This window comes from Colobus angolensis, unplaced genomic scaffold (assembly GCF_000951035.1).
Source record: "Colobus angolensis palliatus isolate OR3802 unplaced genomic scaffold, Cang.pa_1.0 Scaffold312, whole genome shotgun sequence".
NCBI classification, from domain to species: domain Eukaryota; kingdom Metazoa; phylum Chordata; class Mammalia; order Primates; family Cercopithecidae; genus Colobus; species Colobus angolensis.
In genome coordinates this window covers 567,127-578,256 of record NW_012116400.1, presented here as the reverse complement: position 1 = coordinate 578,256, position 11,130 = coordinate 567,127, and the positions used below count along the sequence as shown (strand labels likewise).

Below are 11,130 nucleotides of genomic sequence, written 5' to 3'. Positions count from 1 at the left end.
TTGTTTGTTTTTGAGGGAAGAGGTTGTTCCCATTTATGAAATACATTACCATATGTAGGCCACTGTATTAGGTATTTTGTTAGCATTAATTCATTAAATCAAAAGGGAAAGTCAGTTGGAGGCTACCAACAAATGCAACAACAACAAACCAGGCTGCAGATGATCTGAATTTGTATGTGCCAGCCATTCTGTTTCAAGAGTGGAATGAAATCACTAGACCAGCCCTCGTGGCTCATTCTTGGATATACATTCCCCATTGCGAATTCTACAGAAGCTACTGATACTACCCCACGAGAAAGGCTCATCGTCATAAAATTGTGTGTGTAATGGCAAGAGTCTGGCAGGAACCTTGACTCCAAAACTCCTTTGCTAATAAATGCTTTCTGAAACAAAAACGTATTCCCAAATTTATGGATATTTACTTACAAATTATATACATGTACTGTTCTACTAATATGTATATACAAAAACTCAAAAATTAGAATCACAAAAACATTAGATAAGAACAAATATTAAAAGGTCAGCTATTTTCCCACTCCCAGTGAATGGTTTTACACATGCCCTACATCAGGGACCCCAAGCCCCGGGCGGCAGCAGACTCATACTGATCTTCAGCCTGCTGGGAACCGGGCCACACAGCAGGAGGTGAGCAGGTGAGCGGGCATTCCCGCCTGAGCTCCCCCTCCTCAGGTCAGCTGTGGCGTTAGATTCTCATTGGCGCACGAACTCTATTGTGACCCGCACATGCGAGGGATCTAGGTTGCACACTCCTTATGCGAATCTAATGCCTGATGATCTCAGGTGGAATACTTTCATCTCAGAACCATCAACCCATCCCACCCTAGTCTTTGGAAAAATTGTCTTCCATGAAACCGGTCCCTGGTGGCAAAAAGGTTGGGTACTCTTGCCCCAGGGCCTATGGTCCCGTTGCATCTTGCTGCCAGACTTCTCAGAGCATCAAGTTCATGAGGCAAAAAGCTGAAAGTACTACAAATAAAACGCTAACCATCAGATAAAAATAATTTTTAACATTCTGTGATTAAGAAGCTTTACCTATTCTCACCTCTTTTATAAGGTAAATAATCCTAGTAAAGATTTCTCAGCGGGGGGGTTTACTGGAAAAACTTTGACTAGTCACCCATAAAAGGTCCAGATTTCCTCGGAAGAATCACTCAGCTTTCAGGCCACAGTCATACTGTACTTGTTAAACCAAACTGTGTTGCTTTTTGTCAGCTTAAGACCTGAGTGGAGAATAGTATTGGAAGGTTGCATGGCGTTCTAGAAACAGAAAACCTCTACATTCAAATTTCCCTCTCTAAATCTTATTGGCTAGGATAAGTCATTTAACTTATCTGGGTCTTAGATTCCTTAACTAATAAATGAGGAAAAGAAGAATATGTACATATTACATGGATTACATGTAGATTAAAATTCAAAGATAACATTAATGGAGGTGAAAGTGTTCCATAAATTATAAAATGCTATATAAATGTGAGGAAATAAAAAACTTTTTGTTTTCCCATCATTAAAAGTCAAATAATTGAAAAAAGTAACTGTTTTCACATAAAATTTGCATGTACCCTTATAGAGAAAACCAGCATGCAAATTAAAATTTCAAAGCCTACTCCAGATCCTTCGAGGCATGCATTTTGACAGCCTGCTGCTCCAAGTCCAAATCCCACAGCTACTGCTAGCTAATTGGGTTTTAACTGACTGGTGTTCCCTGCCCGACCTGTGAACTTTGGGACCCCACCCCTCAGTTTGATGTCCCCTGTGCCCGAGAAACATAATCCAGAGATGTCCTTCATGGATTAAGTCATTGAAGATGACTTACACAAACAGTTTTAAAGCTTCAAAATTTATTGCTGTACATTTTCTCATAGCATTTACTATGGAAATACTAATAGTGCAAATACTTATTTTGGACTTCATAGCATTTGAGAAATCACAAAGCTTGTTTATATCTTTGCAATTATTTATGAAGCTCTATATTATTTTAAAAATCCAAACAATTGATCCTATATTCAAAGAGATTGTATAACACTCACTAGATCGCCTTTTTAGACCAAAAAAAAAAAAAAAAAATACCCTGGAAGCCACCAAGGGCATGTCTTTCCTTTATAATACATACAGCTTCTAACACTTTTCCAATTGTATGACTCTTGTTCATTCACAGATTCATTCAACAAATATTTAATGACAAGCTATTATGTGCCAGGCACTGGGCTAGGCTCTGGGAACATTAGGATGAAAAAGCACAATCTCTGCTTTTACGGTGCTTACAGTCTAATGGTAGAAACAGACATGCAAAAAAAAAATTACAATACAATACAATAAAGTGCTTCCATGGAGGTATTTACAAAGTGCAGTGGGAACTGGGAAGGGGGGAAAGAACATCTGCCTGGAGAAATCAGGGACAACTTCACAGAGGAGGTAGCCATTGAGCTGAGACTTCACCAATGATTAGGAATTCACCATGTAGATGGGCAGGCAAAGGGTGTTTCAGGCAAAGGGAACAACAGGTGCAAAGACACGGAGGCCCAAGGGGCACTTCGAAGAAGCAAGTAAAGAGGTTTTTCTTGAGCTGAAGGTGCAATGAGGATAGTGGCAGGATGAGGCCAGACAGATAAGTAGGGATCAGATCATGAAGAGCCTTTTGACCATTCTTCCATTTATTCAGCAGTTACTGAGTGTTTACTAGGTGCCAGTCACTCAGCTAAGCGCTGGGGCTGTAATGGGAAATCAGACAAACACATCCTTGCTCTCAGGGAGCTTACATTCTAGTACAGAAATAGACAAAAAGTCAACAAATAAATAAAATACAGATTTAGAAAATATCTACAAGGGAAATAAACAAGGTGCTGAGGCAGAATACAGTGTCACAGGGATAGGCGGTAGTTAGGGTTATTAGCAAATGCCTCTTGGAAAGGATGTAAAACTCACACCTGCAGGGATAGGAACAACAGTGTGCTCCAATGTGAGCACCCACTATGTGCCAGGCACTGTGCTACACACTTTAGAAACAGTCTATCTCACTGAATCCTCACAACAACTCTATGAGGTAGGTATTATTATTCCTATTTCACTGAGGAGGGACAGGCTCAAAGAGATTAAATCATCTGACAAGTCACACAAATGGCAAAAATCAGGATTCAGACACAGGTTCTCCTAATTTAAAGTGCGTGCTCTTAAAAATCACTCTAAACGGCATACAAAGATAAGTGAGGGAAATAATACGGTCACACTTGCCTGTTTTGATGATCTTTCTGATGACTATATGGAGTGAAAAAAAAGGGGGATGAAGAGAGGGAATGGGAAGAAAGTGGACAGATGAGCAAAAAAGGAAGCCACTGAAAGTCAAGGGGACAGGAAAGGCAGTTCATATGAAGGCAGTGGTCATGGGGATGGAGGAGATGCGGGGTGCAGTCCGTAGTTCTAATAGGATTGATGAGAAGTCAGAAGCAAGGGAAAGGGCAGCATTGTGCTCACTCCTGGGCTTCTGCCTTGGGCAGCTGGAGAAGATGGCTTGCTTTTACCAGAGTGAGGGAATGGAAGAGGGTGGTAGGTTTGTGGGGACCAGGTGATGAAGTTTTGAACACATTGTCTTGTGGGTATACTGGGAACACCCTGGACTTATGGCATGGTCCCCAAGGGACACCATATAATGGCTTTCATACCTTGTTCTCCACCTGAGCGAAGTATATAAGCAAAAAAAAACAAACAAAAAAAAAACACAAAGTTTTTTATGTGTATACATTGTGTTTTTGCTTTTACAAGCTGTTTAGAAAAGCACATATATCTTGGCTGGATTGGTTTGTAAGAAGAATATATGATCACCAAGCTGAAGTTACCCCAACCCTGATCACAAATAAAGAATGATGGACTCGGAGGAGGAAGAGAAAAGCCCTTGGACATCCATTCTCACTAGTCACACTAGCTTTTAAAAAGAAATCACTATGACCCTCACCCCCACCCCAGTTGGGACAGTCTGATGGGGCCAGGGCAGGCACCCTCTACCAGTTGGCCTCCAGGGTCTCCAAGTTTCCCTGCTCATCCACCAGCAGGACTGCTTTAAGGAAACTAATGGCCCTAGGGTCCAGGCATCAAAGTTGAGTGTAAATCAGGAATTCCAACAAGTGTTTATGTAGTTTGGCAAAAAGGTCCAGGAAAAACAGCAGCCCAAACCTAGCCAGTCATATTGCTTTGACTATTCCCCTCTTCTTCCCTGCCTTGGGAACTGGAGGTAGTGATAATAAAATGTACAGGTGACACTCATGTGGAATTGGTCACACCCTTGACTGCATAATTTAGGGTCTAATTTTAAAAGAACTCAAGAGTAAAGAAATAAACACATCCTTCCTATAGAATGATTTCACTTTTGCTCTATCTCTCAAAATTTGTTTTAATTTGCTTATAACTACTCCCTCCCTTCCTTGGTATCAGATTAAGTATGTTTTGATTTTGGAACTCGTTTAATAATGTAATGCTAGTTTTCACAATTAAATATCAATATTTCAAGTGGTATGAAAGTTACACTCATGAGTTTCAACAGAAAAAGAATGTTAATATTTTGGAGGCCAGGCCAGGTACAGGTAATGGTTTGTAAAGTATTGAAAACCCTTTCATTAAGCAACTCTGCCTAGAAGCTGCCTCTCACTGTAGCCAAGAGTCTGACCTGCACCTGTTAACTCAGTAAGCTACTGGACGTTAGAGTGAAAAACATTCCTTTCTTTTCTTTTTTTTTAATGTCTTTATTTGGAAGTTAAATATAGATAAAAGATTGCATGGATGTCACTTCAACAAGGATAAACTATGCTGTTTTTAAAAAACAATAAACATGGACGCCTTCTAGTAACACCTGAAGGGTACTTGTGTATCTGACTCATGCCCAAGGGAAGAAAAGGCCTTATTCTTATAGAACTATCAAAAGTCCAAGTCACAGGCAAGGAAAAAAAAAATTACGCATGCTAGATGACATTTAGCAGAAATTCTTAGAAATTCTGATGAAAGCACGATTCTCACAATGTCCAGGGGCAATAGTTCATACTGCAAATGTATCCGCTATCTTCCTCCAACTCCATGTCAAACCTAAGGCCCAGGGATCAGAGATGAATGTAAATCAGAGGAAGGCTAATGAGGGGTTCTTTATTGTGTGTGCTCTTCAACAGAAAGAATTCCAATCAGTCTGTGAATATAATCATTTATTTGTCTTTACAGTGATGATGGAAGAATGTACAGGTGTCCCCTTTCAATAAAGTATAAAAATATGTTTATATACAGTGAAGTCACAATAATCTTTAACTGGGAAATTTATTTAGAATTCCTGATCTGTTCTTATTAAAACTGTGGGGGAAACAAATATTTTATGTAAGTGCTACATTTCCAGTAGATTGCACCTGGCATCAAAAGCTCAGCTTCATCTTAGGGTCCTGCTTGATATTACAAAAGACTAATTTTAAGTCCTAGGACTCAAAATAAACATGATTTTTTGAATAATAGATATATACATCAAAAATACATCTAAAAAGGCATTGGTTAGTGCTATTAAAAAGCTCTATGTGCTCGGGTACATTTTTTTCTTACAGGCAAAAGCCAGTGGAAACATTTTTGTTCAATTTCTAGGAATTTTCTCTTGGGGAAAGTTGGTCGAAAGTTACCTGTAAAAAAAAAAAAAGAACAAACTTAAGTAATCCTGTGATTTATCAGGTGAGAGGTCAGCAATACTCAAAAAGGAATTAGAGACTGAATTCCACTTAGAACCATGTTTTTACAGCCTTGATGAACATTTAGTTACAGCACTTCATAAATAAAAAGTGCTCAACATATTCCCTCATTATTTCATTTTATTTTGATGATAACCTTTACTATCCTGTTAATTTTCCAAAGAAATCATATGTATTCTTCTATATGTTTATGCAAATATTTTCTAACTACAGTTATCTACATCAGAATAAAAAGAGAATTCAAAGGGCATACAAATGAAAGAGCAGAATAGATACAGAACAATCCAAATACATTTTGAGAAAATGTAGAAAAATTTCTACTCAAGATACTTTATTTTACTTCACAATTTCTTTCACATGAGAGCATTTACAGATGACAGGCATGTACTGAGTCTTCCTATTGTTTAACCTGGATGAAATGGCACTGTGCAACTGCAAATTGAACTATTTATGTATTTGACATCCTATCTCATGTATAGCTAAATATATTCACACCTTTGTTTTTATAGTCATCTTCTTCTTACAATCACTTCTAAAATGTTTGTCTAATATCCTGGCATTTCTCTAGGATTGTAAAATTTAAGTAACATAGTAAATTGCAACCTGCTATTTAACTAACCAAATAAATAAATGAATAAACATCCACCTTACTAATAAGGAGGATTAGAAAGAGCTGAGGCATGATGAGGCCGGCCGACCTGAAGGAACCTTGGTTATCGCTCATGAGCCTGTGAAGATGGCCATGTCCCACCCTTTACTCAACTAAGTCCTACCTTACCACAGGTTACCATGGACAGCTGATTAAGTCATGTGGTTGTGCTTTAGTTTCTTAAAACTTTTAGGTATATATGGTGTTATTTGAGTAAGGTAAATGTAATTTTCATAATTAAGAAATACATCTAAATCCTTCCCAATCTACAAGTCTAATGGCTTAGTCTAATAATGCCATTCTCAAGTTTAGAAGATTGCATACATAATTTGAATCTCTCCCTACCTAACATGCCAAAATAATAGCTACTTTTAAAGAACTGATTAAAATTCTAATCATTCAATATTAGTTTGTTATTACTATTATCCACATTTGTGCAAGGCAATGAGCAGTTGCCAACTTCTATATAAGTATAGTGCCAGTGCCTACAACACAGGCTTGCTCAGGAATAGCCTTGATGCCAACCTGCAAAGTAATCCGTAAAGAAAGCAAAAGTCGGCTGGTGGTTCATGCTGTAATCCCAGCACTTTGGGAGGCTGAGAAGGGCAGATCACCTGAGGTCAGGACCAGCCTGCCCAACATGGCAAAAACCGTCTCTAGTAAAAATGCAAAAAATTAGCCGGGTGTGGTGTCAGGCACCTGTAATTCTAGCTACTCGGGAGGCTGAGGCAGGAGAATTGCTTGAACCTGGGAGGCAGAGGTTGCAGTAAGCTGAGATTGCACCCCTGCACTCCAGCCTGGATGACAAGAGCAAAACTCCATCTCGAAAATAATAATAATTTTTTAAAAAGGAAGCAAAAGTCTAGTAAAACCTCAATTAGGTGACCCTTGATTATCTGAAATAATTTCATGAGAAAAGTCTAGAAAAAAACCAAAAAGCCCTGACAGAACAGAAGGGCTTTCTGAGAGTCCCTTCTGAAGCAACAGTGCAGAAGCTGGATTAGGTGAGATCCAGATCTCTCTGTGCTCCAGAGACAGCATAGCTGAAGCCGTGGACAGTAGAAACACACTTCAGACCTCCCTCTGAAAGACTTCCAGCATTTTAAGTACACTCATCAAAGTCCATAAATACATCCTTGCCAGTTTGGAAAACAAAATCCAAGTATCAACACAGCATCTTCATGTCTTCAATAAGAGAAGAGAAAAAGAGCTAAAATAGCACTGAACTGGATTGAAATGATTTTTTTGTTTTTTTGTTTTTTTTGTGATGGAGTCGCGCTCTGTCGCCCAGGCTGGAGTGCAGTGGCACGATCTTGGCTCACGCAACCTCCACCTCCCAGGTTCAAGTGATTCTCCTGCCTCAGCCTCCCAAGTAATTGGGATTACAGGTGCCCACCATCATGCCCGGATAATTTTTGTATTTTTAGTAGAGATAGGGTTTCATCATGTTGGCCAGGCTGGTCTCAAACTCCTGACCTCAGGACATCCACCCACTTCAGCCTTTCAAAGTGCTGGGATTATAGGCGTGAGCCACCACACCCAGCCTGAAATGATTCTGTATGGTCAGGAAACTGTGACCCAGAAGTGCTGCCATGGATGGACATGTAAATGTTAAGACATTATATGTACTATTGGATTTTGGTCTTGCTGTGGCATGAACCACTCCTCAATTAAGATAAAGGCACTCATGGAAGGGGAAAATTGTGTTAACAATTAAACTCACCCTCCGTGCAATCCCTACCCTTAGTCTGTTCCCCTACCAAACAGAGTTCCCTCTCACCCAGCTCAAGTGATGGCTCAAGTGAAAACCCTGAGGCATCCTCGCCACTCTCTCACCCTCACTTCCAGGCAGTCACCCGGTCACGTGATTCTTTCTCCAGCTACATCTCAGATGTACCCATCTCTTCTTCTCCGAATCTATTGGCATGTCAACATCCTCCTAAAGGTATCATCATCTCTTGTGAGACTACTGCAGCAACACCTAATTGGTCTCCTTGTTTCCAAGCTTTCCCTACTCTAATCCTTGTATTCATGCAGCAGCCATAAGGTTCTTGCAAAGAAGCAAATCTGATCATGCTACTGACTCTTCAGTGATTCCTACTAATTTTCATAATCAATCTCAAGCAGTCATCAATCTCCCTAACAACCCACAGGTCCTAGGTGACTAGGTTCACTGCCCATACATTCCCCCCACCCCTCCCCAGACATACTACATTCCAACCACATGGATAATTTCTTCATTCCTTAAAGAAACCAAGTTCCTCCTTGCTGTTCCTTCTAATGGGAACACTTTTACCCAAACCTCCCCTGGCTCATTCCTATGTATCTTTCAGGTTCAACATAAATGTGACTTTCTCAGAGAGGCTTTGTTGACCCTTGACATCACATTAGCACCCCCATCTCTCCCTCTGTTTTGGCTTCAAAGGAAACAATAAATAATTGGTTTTGGGTTGGCAAAAAGGAAGACATGGCCTGCCAAAATAAAGCAGGATGGAAGCCAGGAAGCAAGACGCAGCAGAAAGCCTTGGAGATCTGCATGTGCTCCTCTGAAGACAAGGTATGCCCACGGCACAGAGCAATGAGCCTGGAATGTGAGTTTGAGGTAAGATCAAAATGTGCATTTTTGTTGTTGTTTTTTGAGTCAGAGTCTTACTCCATCACCCAGGCTGGAATGTAGTGGCACAATCTCGGCTCACTGCAACCTCTGCCTCCCGGGTTCAAGCAATTCTCGTGTCTCAGCCTCTCCAGTAGCTACAATTACAAAATTCCAGCTATTCTACCACGCCCAGCTAATTTTTATATTTTTAGTAGAGACAAGGTTTCACCATTTTGGCCAGGCTGGTCCCAAACTCCTGACCTCAAGTGATCTGCCTGCCTTGGCATCACAAAGTGCTGAGATTACAGGCATGAGTCACCAAAACCAGCCTAAAATTGTGTATTTTTTAAGGTAAAGTATTTATTATGCTTTTCAGTGTCCTTCTTGTTCTCCCCACATCAAATCTGTGCTAGGGAGAACCTAAGAAAAACAAAGAGATTTTGCTACTTTGCCACCATAACTTTAAAGAGAAGCAATATGCCCCAGAGGCTACTGTGATGGAGATGACAGTCACCTTCCTCTCCTGGGGCCGTTCCTCCCTACCTGACAAAGTCCTTTTCTTCTGCTGCTGCTCTTCTCTAGTGACACCTTAGAGGTTTTCCACCTGGTTTTAATAAAGGAGACTAGATCCCTTGCAAATGACTGCAGGGGTGTAAATGTCCTCCCAGAATGGGAACAAAAGGATGCAATAACTTATATGGTCCTTCAGTCCAGAGAGAAGAACCAAACAACAGCACATGCATAACCCGAGCAGAGGAGTAGCTTTTTCATTCACTGTGGAGGAAGCTAAAGGGAAAATAACAAGAAAATATAATAACACCATTTTTTTTTTTCCTGAGATGGAGTTTCACTCTGTCACCCAGGTTGGAGAACAGTGGCACAATTTTGGCTCACTGCAACTTCTGCCTCCCAGGCTCAAGTGATCCTCCCACCTCAGCCTCCTGAGCAGCTGGGACCACACGCATACAACACCACACCCAGTTAATTTTTTGTATTTTTGGTAGAGATGGGGTTTTGCCATGTTGCTCAAGCTGGTCTTGAACTACTGAGCTCAACTGATCATCCGCCTCAGCCACCCAAAGTGCTGGGATTACAGGCAGAAGCCATTGTGCCTGGCCAAGAAAACACAACATCTTAAGTTCCAAGTCACTCTCTCTGGTGTCAGTTTACCTGATCATATTCTTAGGCTTCATCTCCACTGTCCATTTCAATATCCATCTCTTCTGTATCAGCAGCTCGCGACAAGATGTCTGCCATCAGTGCTTCTTCCAATTTCTTGCGTACTTGCTGTACTCGCTCTTCCTGTTTCCTTTTTAAAAACAGAATAAAAAGGCACTGATAATTTGGCAAGTAATGACAATATGAAGCTGCTACAGAAGTTCATCCTTACTTCAAAATCATTACATTTCTAAGAAGAATAGAGTTCCTTTTCAGATTTTGCAGAGGTTGCTTCTAAACACAAATCAAATCTCACCAATGAGCCCTGCCAAAAAGAGGAATGTTCACACAGACAGTTATCCCTCATCACACATGAAATTCTAGAAAGAGCAGATTGACGTCAGTGACCTTTTCTTCAACTTTGAAAATGTCGACTGTGTCAAAATGTGGGTTTATTCCTATAAGGACAATTAGAAATAACTTAGAAGCAGGAATAAAAGATGGAGGGAACATAAATAACGAAAGAAAAGTGACTTGTTCATGGAAGCACTGAGAAAGATGGAGAAAGCAGAGACATGATAAGCTGGGATTTGATTGCCATTCCGTGGCTAGGTTAGTTAGGAGAGAGCTTTCTCCTGGGTTCCCAGGTCTGCAGGCAACAGGTCAGCATGAAGGAGCCAAGACCACATGATTCTGCACACCAAGGACAGACACGGGAAAGTCTCTCTTCCACTGAGAAAGTGAGTTGCTTAAGAACATGCCATGAGGGGCGGAGCAAGATGGCTGAATAGGAACAGCTCCAGTCTCCAACTCCCAGTGCGAAGGACACAGAAGACCGGTGATTTCTGCATTTTCAACTGAGGTACTGGGGTCATCTCACTAGCGAGTGCCGGACAATCGGTGCTGGTCAGCTGTTGCAGCCCGACCAGCGAGAGCTGAAGCAGGGCGAGGCATCGCCTCACCTGGGAAGCGCAAGGGGGAAGGGAATCCCTTTTCCTAATCAG

General features: G+C 40.9%; 1 protein-coding gene across 1 annotated transcript in view; it reads right to left on the bottom strand.

Moving 5' to 3' along the window:
* Positions 1–5,183: 5,183 nt before the first annotated feature.
* MBD2 (methyl-CpG binding domain protein 2) overlaps positions 5,184–11,130 on the bottom strand; it is a gene marked incomplete at its 5' end in the record, with an annotated part of 57,146 nt that continues 51,199 nt past the window's right edge. The window contains 2 exons of the mRNA XM_011950997.1: positions 5,184–5,657; positions 10,139–10,277. Of these exons, the coding sequence (XP_011806387.1) occupies positions 10,151–10,277 (127 nt within the window). The remainder of the gene's footprint in view (positions 5,658–10,138; positions 10,278–11,130) is intronic.